General features: G+C 30.3%; 1 protein-coding gene across 1 annotated transcript in view; it reads right to left on the bottom strand.

Moving 5' to 3' along the window:
* LOC127169888 (tight junction protein ZO-2-like) overlaps positions 1 to 12,043 on the bottom strand; it is a 106,800-nt gene that overhangs the window by 13,088 nt on the left and 81,669 nt on the right. Inside the window, 6 exon segments of the mRNA XM_051117555.1 lie at positions 4,316 to 4,356; positions 4,358 to 4,422; positions 4,783 to 4,933; positions 6,423 to 6,486; positions 9,651 to 9,787; positions 10,065 to 10,176. Coding sequence (XP_050973512.1) covers positions 4,316 to 4,356; positions 4,358 to 4,422; positions 4,783 to 4,933; positions 6,423 to 6,486; positions 9,651 to 9,787; positions 10,065 to 10,176 — 570 coding nt within the window.

Below are 12,043 nucleotides of genomic sequence, written 5' to 3' on the forward strand. Positions count from 1 at the left end.
TATACAATGACGGAAAAAATAAATAATAGATAAATGTACAAATAAACAAAATGCATAATTACAATAAAAAAAAAAAAATCAAAGATGAAAACAAATTAAAATCACAATCAAATAAACAGATAAAATAAAAAATAAACAAGTAAAAAAAAATTTATATATATATATATATATATATATATATATATATATACACACACACATATACATACATATATATATATATATATATATATATATAAAAAAAAAATAAAATATATGAAGAAATAAAATAATTACAATAATCTAATCTAATCTAAAGGTTCTGTAAAAATAAAAACAAAAACAAAGAAAATAAAGAAAAATATACAATAACAGAAAATAAATAATAGATAAATTAATAAGTGTAGAAATAAAATGCATTATTATAATAAAAATCTAAAGATGATACAAATAAAAAAAATGCAATCAAATACAAATAAGCAGATAAAATAAAATAAATAAGTAGACAAATATTTAAAAAAAAATATATTAATTATAACAAAACTCAAAAGGTTTTGTAAAAAAAATTAAAAAAAATAAATAAGCAAAATAAAATAAGCACAATAATAGTTAAACTTAATAAATAAATAAATATACAAAGAAATAAAATACATAATTGCAATAAAAATCTTGCGATAAATATAAAATAATAAAAATAAATAAATCAATAAATAATAAAGTTCTATAAAAAAAATCAAAAGGTTCTATAAAAATAAAAAAAATAAATAAATAAAATAAAAATAGACAATAACAGTTAAACACAATAATAAAATATACCAATAAATAAAATATATAATTTCATTACAAATCTTGAAGGGTAAATATAAAATAATAATTTTAAAAAACAAACAAATAAACATATAATAAAAATCAAAGGTTCTGTAAAATAAAACACAAATAAGCAGACAAAAATTTGAAAATATAAATAAACATTAATTATAACAAAACTCAACAGATTCTGTAAAAATAAAATAAAAACAGAAATAAAATAAAATTAAATGAACAATAATAGTTAAACATAATAAATAAATATATAAAGAAATAAAATACATAATTACAATACAAAACTTGCGATATATATAAAATAACATAACAAATAAATAAATATATAATAATAAAAATCAAAAGGTAAAGTAAATCATAAAGTAAAAATAAACACAATAAATAAATATACCAATAAATAAAATATATAATTATAATAAAAATCTTGCGGTAAATATAAATTAATAAAAAGATAACAAATAAATATACAATAATAAAAATCTAAAGATTCTGTTTAAAAAAAAAATGCATAAAATAAAAATAAACACAATAACAATTAAACACAATAAATAAATATACCAATAAATAAAATGTATAATTACAATACAAATCTTGCAGTAAATATAAATTAATTAAAAATAAATAATAAAATCAAAAGGTTCTGTAAAAAATAAAAAATACATAAATATATAAAAAACAAATATAAATAAATACATAAACATAATTATGTGATCAATCTCTCAATAATTTCTCATAATATGATGTAAGATTTCCATGGTTGATGTAATTTTATAATTTGTCGATTAAACTGTCAATTAAAAGACAACTTTAGTGTTATTTGACTAGGGATTCACATTGTCAAGGATAAAAGTTTCAGCGGTCAGATTTTCTGCAGTGGTGCCATCACCCTCTTGATTAAAGCTCTGACACCACATCTGTCTCGGCTCAGACCAAATGAGCTTCAACCCCTGACAGCGCCAGACCTCGCTTTCCCACGGGACACCCACACCGAGAGGAGAAGGAGTAAGAGAAATAGAGACGGAGACAGGGAGAGAGCGAGAGAAGGATGGCACGACAGCAGAAAAAGAGGGACAGAGCAGAGAAAGCCGTATCAGTGCCGACAGCAGAGGTCGGTGCTGACGTCCCGCCTTCTAGAGATGGGGTTAGGAACTTGTTTTTGGTTGGACTCCAAATCCAAATCCAATAGCCTTCGACAGAAGTTTCTTTATCAGGATTGAACCAGTAAACATCAGCATGGGGTTTTCATGTGAGACATTTAGGAAGCTCACAAACATGAAAATCTGGATTTTGGTATGTTTGTGCACGTGTACGCATGACCACACTTGACACGGCAGTCCCTCGAAGAGCCAATACTGGCTACAACTGGTTTTGTAGTGATGAGCAAGAAGCCGAGGCCTCCCGACAGGCTCTATGTGTATAGGGGGAGGGGAAGAGCAAAGAGACAGCGCTTCCGGGCCCATTCACACATACAGTGACGTAATATTTGTTGCAAGCTCTACTGCTGGATGCTAAAATGTAAGGGTTTTTAAAGGTTTTGGTGCAAAGGACCCCCAAATATAACGATCCTCTTGCAAAGGACCCCCTTCTTAAAAAATAATGGTAGCTATATATTTTAAGACTCATTCATACTATGTGAGAAAACATCCTTCTTTTTTTCTTCTTCTCCTTCTTCTTCTTCTTCTTCTTATTATGTGATATAAGACGACGCTATTAAGAATGAAACACTGTCACTGTTACACTGTTACTATAATAAAGCCAAATATTATTATTTATGTAACTTATGTAAATAATATTTTTTGGCTTTATAAATATTAACATATTAATTTGATGATAATGATGATTAACAAAAAAAAAATATGGAACAAAAATAAATAGATATAAATAGAATAAAAATATAATAAATATAATTATTAGATAAATATAATTATTAATTATTATTATTATTATTATTATTAAAAAAGGTACCGAAAATGAATAAATAGATAATACATGAAAATATGCAATTTAATAAAAAAGATTTTGTAAATAAAAATAGACATGTGAAATAATATGTAATAATAATAAAATGTGCAAAGAAATACATTGACAATTTCATATATAAATAATCTTTTTTGTTTTAGAACAGTATAGTAACTTTAGAAAATTAAATAATAAAATTATTATTATTAATAAATTAATTTGGTGATGATGATGATGATGATGATGATGATGATAATAATAAAAAAAGATGCTGAAACAAAAATAAATGGAATAAAAAATATAATTATTAAAAATGTTGTTATTATTATTATTATTATTATTTATTTTTTAAAGGTACTAAAACATAAATGTATAATAATAATAATATTTAATTTAATAAAAAAGGTTTTGTAAAAAATAATATAAATAAATAATAAATAATTTATTAAGAAATTAATAAATAATAAATACAAATAAAATGTAATTTAATAAAAATAGATACATAATAAATAAGTGAAATAATATGTAATAATAATAAAAATAAAATAAATAAAATACAAATAAAAAAGAATAAATAGACACAAAATAATTAAAATAAAAAGGTGTTGTACATAAATTAAAAATTATTAGATGAACAAATAGATACATAATACATTAAAATAATATCTAATTATAATAAAAAACAAACAAGTGTTGTAGAGAAAAAAAAATGCATAAATAAAATATGTAATTTAATAAAAAAGGTTATGTTAAAAAAGTACACATAGATACATAATAAATAAATAAAATAATATAATATGTAATAATAATAAAAATAAAGTGTGTTGTAAAGAAACGTAATAAAAAACAAAAGGACAAATAGATACATAAATTAAAGGAATATGCAATCATAATAAAAACCAAAAGGTGCTGTAAACAAACATTAAATAAATACATAAAAATAAACAAACAAATAATTAAATAAAACTATTTGTAAACATAATAAAAAACAAAAACAAAAGGTGTTGTAAATAACACACATACCTAAAAAATAAATAAAAATTAAAATAATATGCAATAATAAAAAAAAACAAAAAACAAGCTGGTGTAAATAAAATGAAACATACACAAACAAAATGGACAAATAGATACATAATAAATTAAAATATGTAATCATAATAAATACCAAAATGTGTTGTAAACAAACAATAAATAGATGAAAAATAAATAAACAAATAAATAAATAAATAAAACTTTGTAATCATAATCAAATCAAAAGGTGTTGTAAACAGCACACATACTTAAAAAAATTAAATAAAAAAATATGCTATTAGAAAAAAAAAAAAAAAAAAAAAAAAAAAAAATCAAACAGTGTTGTAAATAAAAAGATGAAACATAACAACAAACAAACATATAAATAAATGTACAAAGGCACAGAATTATACAAGTGTGCCAAGTGAAGACTGTGGACAGGAAGAGATGTTTCAGTGTTTTTGCGTTCCCTGAGGTGAAGTGAGGGGCAGTTTTGTGTTTAATGTGTGTTACGTGAGCGAGGCTTATGTTCTCTTGCTCTCACCCTCAGTTTTATTCTGTGCCAAAATGGTCACGACCTCCCCGCGGGATCTCCAGCAGGAACAGCACGGCCTCCTCTCGCACAATGCCACGAAAGTCAACGTTATTCACCTTTAGGGAGACACGGATAGCACACACATACAGTTGAAAAGGAAATGTGGCAAATGCAAATCAAATTCAAAGCATGTTCTCACTTCCTAAAGGGCTCAGAATATTGTACTAGTATGTTGACGTAATGTTAACTTAAGGCTCCCTCCCTCCCCAGTCCACCCAGGCTATTTTTGTAAACAATGATGACTACATAATACGCATAACAAGGTTAGATAATCACAAGAGTGGTCATTTACACACAGATTTATAGATGCAGTAACAAAAACAGCTTCTTTATAATAACATCAAAACAAGATGACACAGAATGATTAGATTACTACACCATTTCAGCTAATGTCAACAAAACTGTTGTTTTTGTACCTTCATGATCTGATCCCCGACACAGAGACCCTCTTCTTCGGCCGGACTGCCCTCTTGAACTCCAGCTATGAATATTCCCACATCATTTCCTCCAGCCAACCTTAGGCCAACACTCTCTCCTTTCTGAAAGCTCACCATCACTGTGTTGGGCCTTCAAAAGAGAACAAAAGTTGGGGATTTGGTAAAATCGTAACTTTAAAACTGTAAGACAGTTTTTCTGGGACATCACCTCGGAAAGCCTTTAAAAAATGTCTGAGGAAAACACATCAGTCCTTAAAATGACATTATGCAAAATTATGTGAATACACCTTTCAAAAAATTAAAAATAAATAAAATAAAATAAAAAAGGACCATAACATTTTAAAATATAATACTGCATAATGTGTGCTTATAAATATAGAATAAATCTGACATTAAACATTGTACTTAAATCAATTAATCTCATTAATCTGATAAATAATAATAAAAAGGTGGTAACACTTTACAATAAGGTTCATTAGTTAACACTAGTTAACTTGAACTAAGAATGAACAACACATCTACAACATTAATTAATTTTATTTAATTTTAATTTCAGCATTTACTGACGCATTATTAAAATCACAAGTTGTGTTTGTTAGCATTAGCTAAAGCACTGTGAACTAACATGAACAAACAATGAACAACTATATTTTTATTAACATTAACAAAGACTAATAAATAGTGTAATAAATGTTTTGTTCATTGGTAGTTCATGTTAGTTAAAATGTTAACAAATGACACCTTATTGTAAATGGTACCAAAAAGGTTAATATCGGAAAATGTACTTTTCCAAAATGCAACAGTAACATACTTAAAAGAATGACTCCCATATAATCTATATTATATGGAAAATAATACTGAGGTTTCAAAAAATATATAAAAAGTAATTAGCTTTTTTTGGTGCCTTTTCTATTTATCCTTTCCAAACACACGCTAAATGCACCGTCATGGCTTGTGATTTTTCAGCAGGGTTTCCCCTGCTCTCCAGCTGAAAGCAGCTCTCTGGTCCTGCGCTCAAGAAAAAAAACACACTGGAGCTCTGGTCTTAAAGCAAAGCGGCTCTGTAAGCAAGAGAAGGACACAAAAATAACCTCTCCCAGTGGATACGAGCAGCAGCACCAGACTGTCTCTTCCTCATGAATATGGAGGAGCTGACGGAGAGGATGATTAAGAGAGAGAGAGAGAGAGAGGGGAATTGCAGAGGTATCCTGCCCGTCTGTGAGGCTGTGATGCAGATGACCCTCCACCTCTCTTCCTCTATCTCTATTTCATTTCCTGTGCTTTGTCTTCCTGTGTGCTCATCCAGCAGTGAGAGAGCTTAAACAGATAGTTCACCTCTGAATTAAAATTCAGTCATTATTTACTTATGCTCATGCTGTTTTGTTTGGAACAGATCAATCACTGAAAGACGAGGGTGAGCAAATAATTCATTCGTTTTTTGTTTTTTAGGTGAACTATTAATATAAAGACAAAGTGTGTGTGATTGAACTCCAGCCCTGTCTTGTATCTCAGCCCTCAGTGAATCCTCAGGTTTGCTTAGCGAATAAGATCTTAGCTCAGCGAATTGGATCATGTGTGAAGAGGGCTGAACCTGCGGGATATTCACAGCGTCCACTCACCCATAAATGGCCTCGTCTTCTGGGCTCGGTCTGAGCAGGATCTTGGGTGTCGTCTTTATTGCTGCTGCACATTAAATAAGAAAATTATCAAAATTATCAGTTTCATTCGGAAATAACTGAAAGCAGACAAATTTTCTTTTAATTAGACCAGCAAATAGAAAGTTAACGAAGACACATACTGATCAAATGTTTGGGGTCAGTACGATTTTTTTTTTTTTAAAGAAAGTAATACTTTTATCCAGCCGGGATGCATTAAATTGATCAAAAGTGACTGTAAAGACATTTATGTGACAAAAATATTGATATTCTATATCAAATAAAGTTGTACTTTTTAATTTTCTATTCATCAAAGAATACCAATAAAAAAAATGTGTCACAGTTTCCACAAAACAATATTTAGCAGCATAACTGTTTTCAACATTGCTAATAGTTGAATAAGAAATGTTCTTTGGGCAGCAAATCAGCATATTAATATGACTTCTGAAGCATCATGTGTGACAGAATAAATGATCACAGGAATATATTACATTTTAAAATATATTATATTAAAACAGAAAACAGAATTTTAAATAGTAATATTTTTTCATAATATTGCTATTTTTTTATATTGCTGCCTTTGTGAAAACAAGAGACTTTCATATAAACATAAAATATACTTTTTCATTAGTGAAGTTATAGGAATTATAGCAAAGTCATAACGTTGCCATTGTGTTCCCATTAGACTCAAAATCTTATTTTTTATTAGCTTAGCTTGAGATGATATTTTTAATTAGATTATTTTCATGTTTAATTTAATTTCAAATAAATTTCAGTTAAAGATGTAGTAATTTTATTGTGTTTGTGTCCTTCTTTAATTTTTTTTAATATATCTATCTTTGATTTATTAGTTTTAGTTATTTTAATACTTAAGTTAAACTAAATGAAAATATATTTAATGTATTTGTTATATTTATATAATTTCATGTAAACATTTATACATTTATATATACACGATATATATTTATATATATACACACACACAATACACAATGCTAATTATAAGCAATAAAAATTGTGAGCACGACTTTCAAAACAATATGAAATATATGTATACATATATATATATATATATATATATATATATATACATACACACACACAGTTGAAATCAAAAGTTTACATGCAACTTGCAGAATCTGCAAAATGTTAATTATTTTACTAAAATAAGAGGGATTTTATAATAATAATAGTTAAATTTATAAAAAAGACCCTGTTTAAAAGTTTAAATACTCTTGATTCTTAATACTGTGTTGTTACCTGAATGATACACAGCTGTTTTTTTTTTTTTTATTTAGTGATAGTTGTTCATGAGTCCCTTGTTTGTCCTGAACAGTTAAACGGCCTGCTATTCTTTAGTAAAATCAATCAGGTCCCACAAATTCTTTGGTTTTTCAGCATTTTTGTGTATTTGAACTCTTTCCCACAATGACTGTATGATTTTGAGATCCATCTTTTCACACTGAGGACAACTGAGGGACTCATATACAACTATTACAGAAGGTTAAAACACTCACTGATGCTCCAGAAAGAAAAACGATGCATTAAGAGGCAGGGGGGGTGAAAACTTTTTGAATTTGAAGATGAGGGTAAATTCAACTTATTTTGTCTTCTGGGAAACATGCATGTATCTTCTGTAGCTTTTAAAGGTTTGATTTGAAAGGTTTGACCGCATCAATCATGGGAAACTATTTCATAAACTACAGGAGCGTGGTGTCCCCTTTTTTCTAATTAGGATACTGCAGTTCTGGTACTCTCATCAAACTATGCAAGTTAGGTGGGGGACGAGTATGTCCACACCCTTCTATGTCTCCAATGGAGTGCGACAGGGTGGAATTCTTTCTCCACTTCTATTCAATCTATACATGGATGATATACTGGATGCTTGGTGGGTGATAACCTCATTAACCACATGCTTTATGCTGATGATTTGGTGGTTCTGTCTCCTTCCAGTGCTGGACTGCAGCAGCTTCTTAGAATTTGCTCTCAGTATGGAGTAATGTATGATATTAGATTTAACCCAGTGAAGAGTGTGGTACTAATTGCGAGAACCAAGGAGGATATGAATCTTGTCTATCCTTCTTTCTTGCTGGCAGGTGAAACACTATTAGTTGTGAAGAAAGTTAAATACTTGGGACATGTGATAAGAGATGACCTCCTTGATGATGATGATGTGCAGCGTCAGTGTGGTAAATTGTATGGGCAGGCAAACATGCTGGCTCGCAAATTTCACATGTGTACTAAAGACATTAAAATATTACTCTTCAAAATGTATTGCACTCCACTGTATACTGCTCAACTGTGGTGTGATTTTAGTACTGCAAAAATGAAAAAACTTCAAGTGGCTTATAATGATGCTTTAAGAATTGTGCTTAAAATTCCCAGGTGGAGTAGTGCTAGTGAAATGTTTGTGACTAACAATGTGCCTACTTTTAAGGCTGTTCTGAGAAATTTTATGTATAGATTTATGTGCAGATTGACTGAGTCTAAGAATATGATTGTTGTGTCTCTAACTGATGTCTCGAAGAGTGATACAAGGTACTCATCTTGCTTCTGGAAACATTTGACTCGAAGCTTGTATGTGTTTTAAAAATGATGACTCTCACATCTTTTTAAATGTTTTGTATTTTTTTTTTTTTTTTTTATTGTCTTTATGGACCTCGATTTGTCTTGAATAAAGTTGAGTAAAGGGCAGCACTAAATGAAAAAAATATGATATTTAGGAAAAATAAGAACAATGTACACATCTTCATGCTGTTCAAAAGTTTTCACCCCTCTCTTAATGCATTGGGTCTTCTTCTGAAGCATCAACGAGCGTCTGTACCTTCTGTAATAGTGGCACATAAGAAGATACATGCATGTTTCCATGCATGGGTTTTCACCCCCCGCCTCTTAATGCATCGTTTTTCTTTCTGGAGCATCAGTGAGTGTTTGAACCTTCTGTAAAAGTTGCATATGAGTCGCTCAGTTGTCCTCAGTGTGAAAAGATGGATCTCAAAATCACAGTCGTTGTTGGAAAAGGTTTAAATACACAACAACGCTGAAAAACCAAAGAATTTGTAGGACCTGAAGGATTTTTCAGAAGAACAGCAGGCAGTTTACAAGGGAGTTTTATAGTTTCATCTATAATCCAAATGTTTGGGTCTTTATCTACTACCAAACTATGAGATGTATACAGAATCGTGTCCTTACGTGGTGGTGGTGGTGGTGGTGGTGGTTCTTCTTCCTGTGGTTCTACTCTTTCCTCCTGGGCTGGAATTGGCTCCTCTGGAGTTTTGTAAGGAGAGGACGTAACAGGGGTCTTTGCCAGTCTGCTTTGAGGATCCTCCCTGAAAATACAACAACAGTCTAGATCTAACACAGTTTTTGAATGAAAATATACATGTTCCACTAACATTTAAGAACCAGATACTGTTTAGTTTACTGTTTTGTTATTGAATAAGATATTCATTCATTTTGAAGAACATTTGTTTCCAAACACTGGACCACACTGACTTTCACTGCATGGATAAAAATTTCCCATGTTTTGCTGGACTATCCATTTACATGTCCAAAAACTTTTCTGGAACCATCCATATCATGAGCTGATCTTCAAGCTATCCTCACCTGGCGTTCTCTCGTGCTACGTCATTGGAAGAGTGTGAGGAGAGGTCAGACTGGCGTGACCTTTGGTCATCTTGAGGTGAGTAGGAATGGTACGACTCCATCTCAGAAATATCTGAAAGAAACAAAAGCCTACAATGAGAAGCGACAAACTTTCCTTCAACGTCTAGGACAGGAAAGAGACGAGGCCCAGAAGAGACAGAATTAAATGGACCCACAACCACAGAGAACAGACCACCGTGTTACTGTCGACTTGGTGTTAATTTGCCAAGATCTGCCCCGTTATAACAATCATTTCTGCTTATATATACTGTGGTTCTGACCACAGCATATCCATGCCTTTTTGACCAAAGCTGATTTACAATGCCTACATGACTCAAATGCCCAGAATTTCATAAAGCTGTCGTAGAGAGACTAATAGCAGTGTTATACAGAGGCAGAAGGTGTGTCGGACAGGTGTGATTAATCTTTAGGAACAGAACACCCTGAGAGAGGCAGAGAAAAAGGACAGACAGGAAGTGACACCTATAAAAACAGCAAAAGCAGCTAGTGCTTGCATAAATTTACACTATATTGACAGTTAAAGGAATAGTTCACCAAAAGAAACAAAAAAAAAAAAAAAAATTTGGTCACCATTACTCATGTCGTTCATGTCGTTCCAAACCTGTTTGACTTTTTCTTCTGTGAAACATAATTTGAAGAAGCCTCTACCGATTCATTTTTGAGCAGTTAAACCAAGAACAATCAGATTCACAACAGTAAAACAACTGAGGATGTAATCAGTATGATCTATGATTTACAATTTACAAATCATGCAGTCTGATTTGTAGACTATTTTGACCAGTTCATCTTGAAAGAATCGTCTCGAAAGAATGACAGACTCAAGTTCAACTCAGTGAATCAATGATTCAATTGGAGCATTTCTTGAGTTAATACCTCATATATATTTACTACTTTTTATATTTTGAAGAAGTCTTCACCAATTTATTTTTCAGCAGTTAAATCAAGAATCATTCAATTCACTGAGTCAGTAAAACAGCTGAGAACCTGACCAGTCTGATTTGGAAACAGTTTCAACCAGTTCATTTTGAATGAATCGGCTCAAAAGAATGACTTACTCATGAATCAGACATTCTCAAGTTCAACTCAGCAAATCAATGATTCAGTTGCAGCATTTCTTGAGTTAACAGCTCATATACATTTTCTACTTTAAGATTTTGAAGAAGTCTTTACTGATTTATTTTACAGCAGTTAAATAAAGACTCATTAGATTCACTGAGTCAATAAAACAGCTGAGAATCTGATCAGTCCAATTTGAGAATGAATCATGCAGTCTGATTCGTAACTGTTTCAACCAGTTATTTTAGAATGAAACACCTCAAAATAATGACTTTCTCAAGAATCAGACATTCTCAAGTTCAACTCCGTGAATCAATGATTCAGTTGCAGCATTTCTTGAGTTAACAGCTCATACATATTTAATACTTTTAGATTTTGAATAAGTCTTCACTGATTTATTTTACAGCAGTTAAATCAAGAATAACTGGATTCACTAAGTCAGTAAAACAGCCAGGAACCCGATTAGACCTATTTGGGAACGAATGCAGTCTGATTCGTAACTGTTTCAACCAAATCATTTTGAATGAATCACCTCAAAAGAATGACTTACTCAAGAAAGACATTCTCAAGTTTAACTCAGTGAATTAATGATTCAGTTGCAGCATTAAAACAGCCAGAAACCTGATCAGTCCAATTTGTGAACGAATCACAGTCTGATTCGTAAACAGTTTCAACCAGTTAATTTTAAATGAATCAGCTCAAAAGAATGACTTCAGATTAAAAGAATGAATCAGACATTCTCAAGTTGAACTGATTCAACGATTCAGTTGCAGCATTTATAAAGTTAACAGCTCATATATATTTACCACTTTTTATGCTTTTGTGTCATTTTTAGACCACAATCACATAGTTGCCCTGGATAA

Source organism: Labeo rohita, chromosome 8 (assembly GCF_022985175.1).
Source record: "Labeo rohita strain BAU-BD-2019 chromosome 8, IGBB_LRoh.1.0, whole genome shotgun sequence".
NCBI lineage: Eukaryota > Metazoa > Chordata > Actinopteri > Cypriniformes > Cyprinidae > Labeo > Labeo rohita.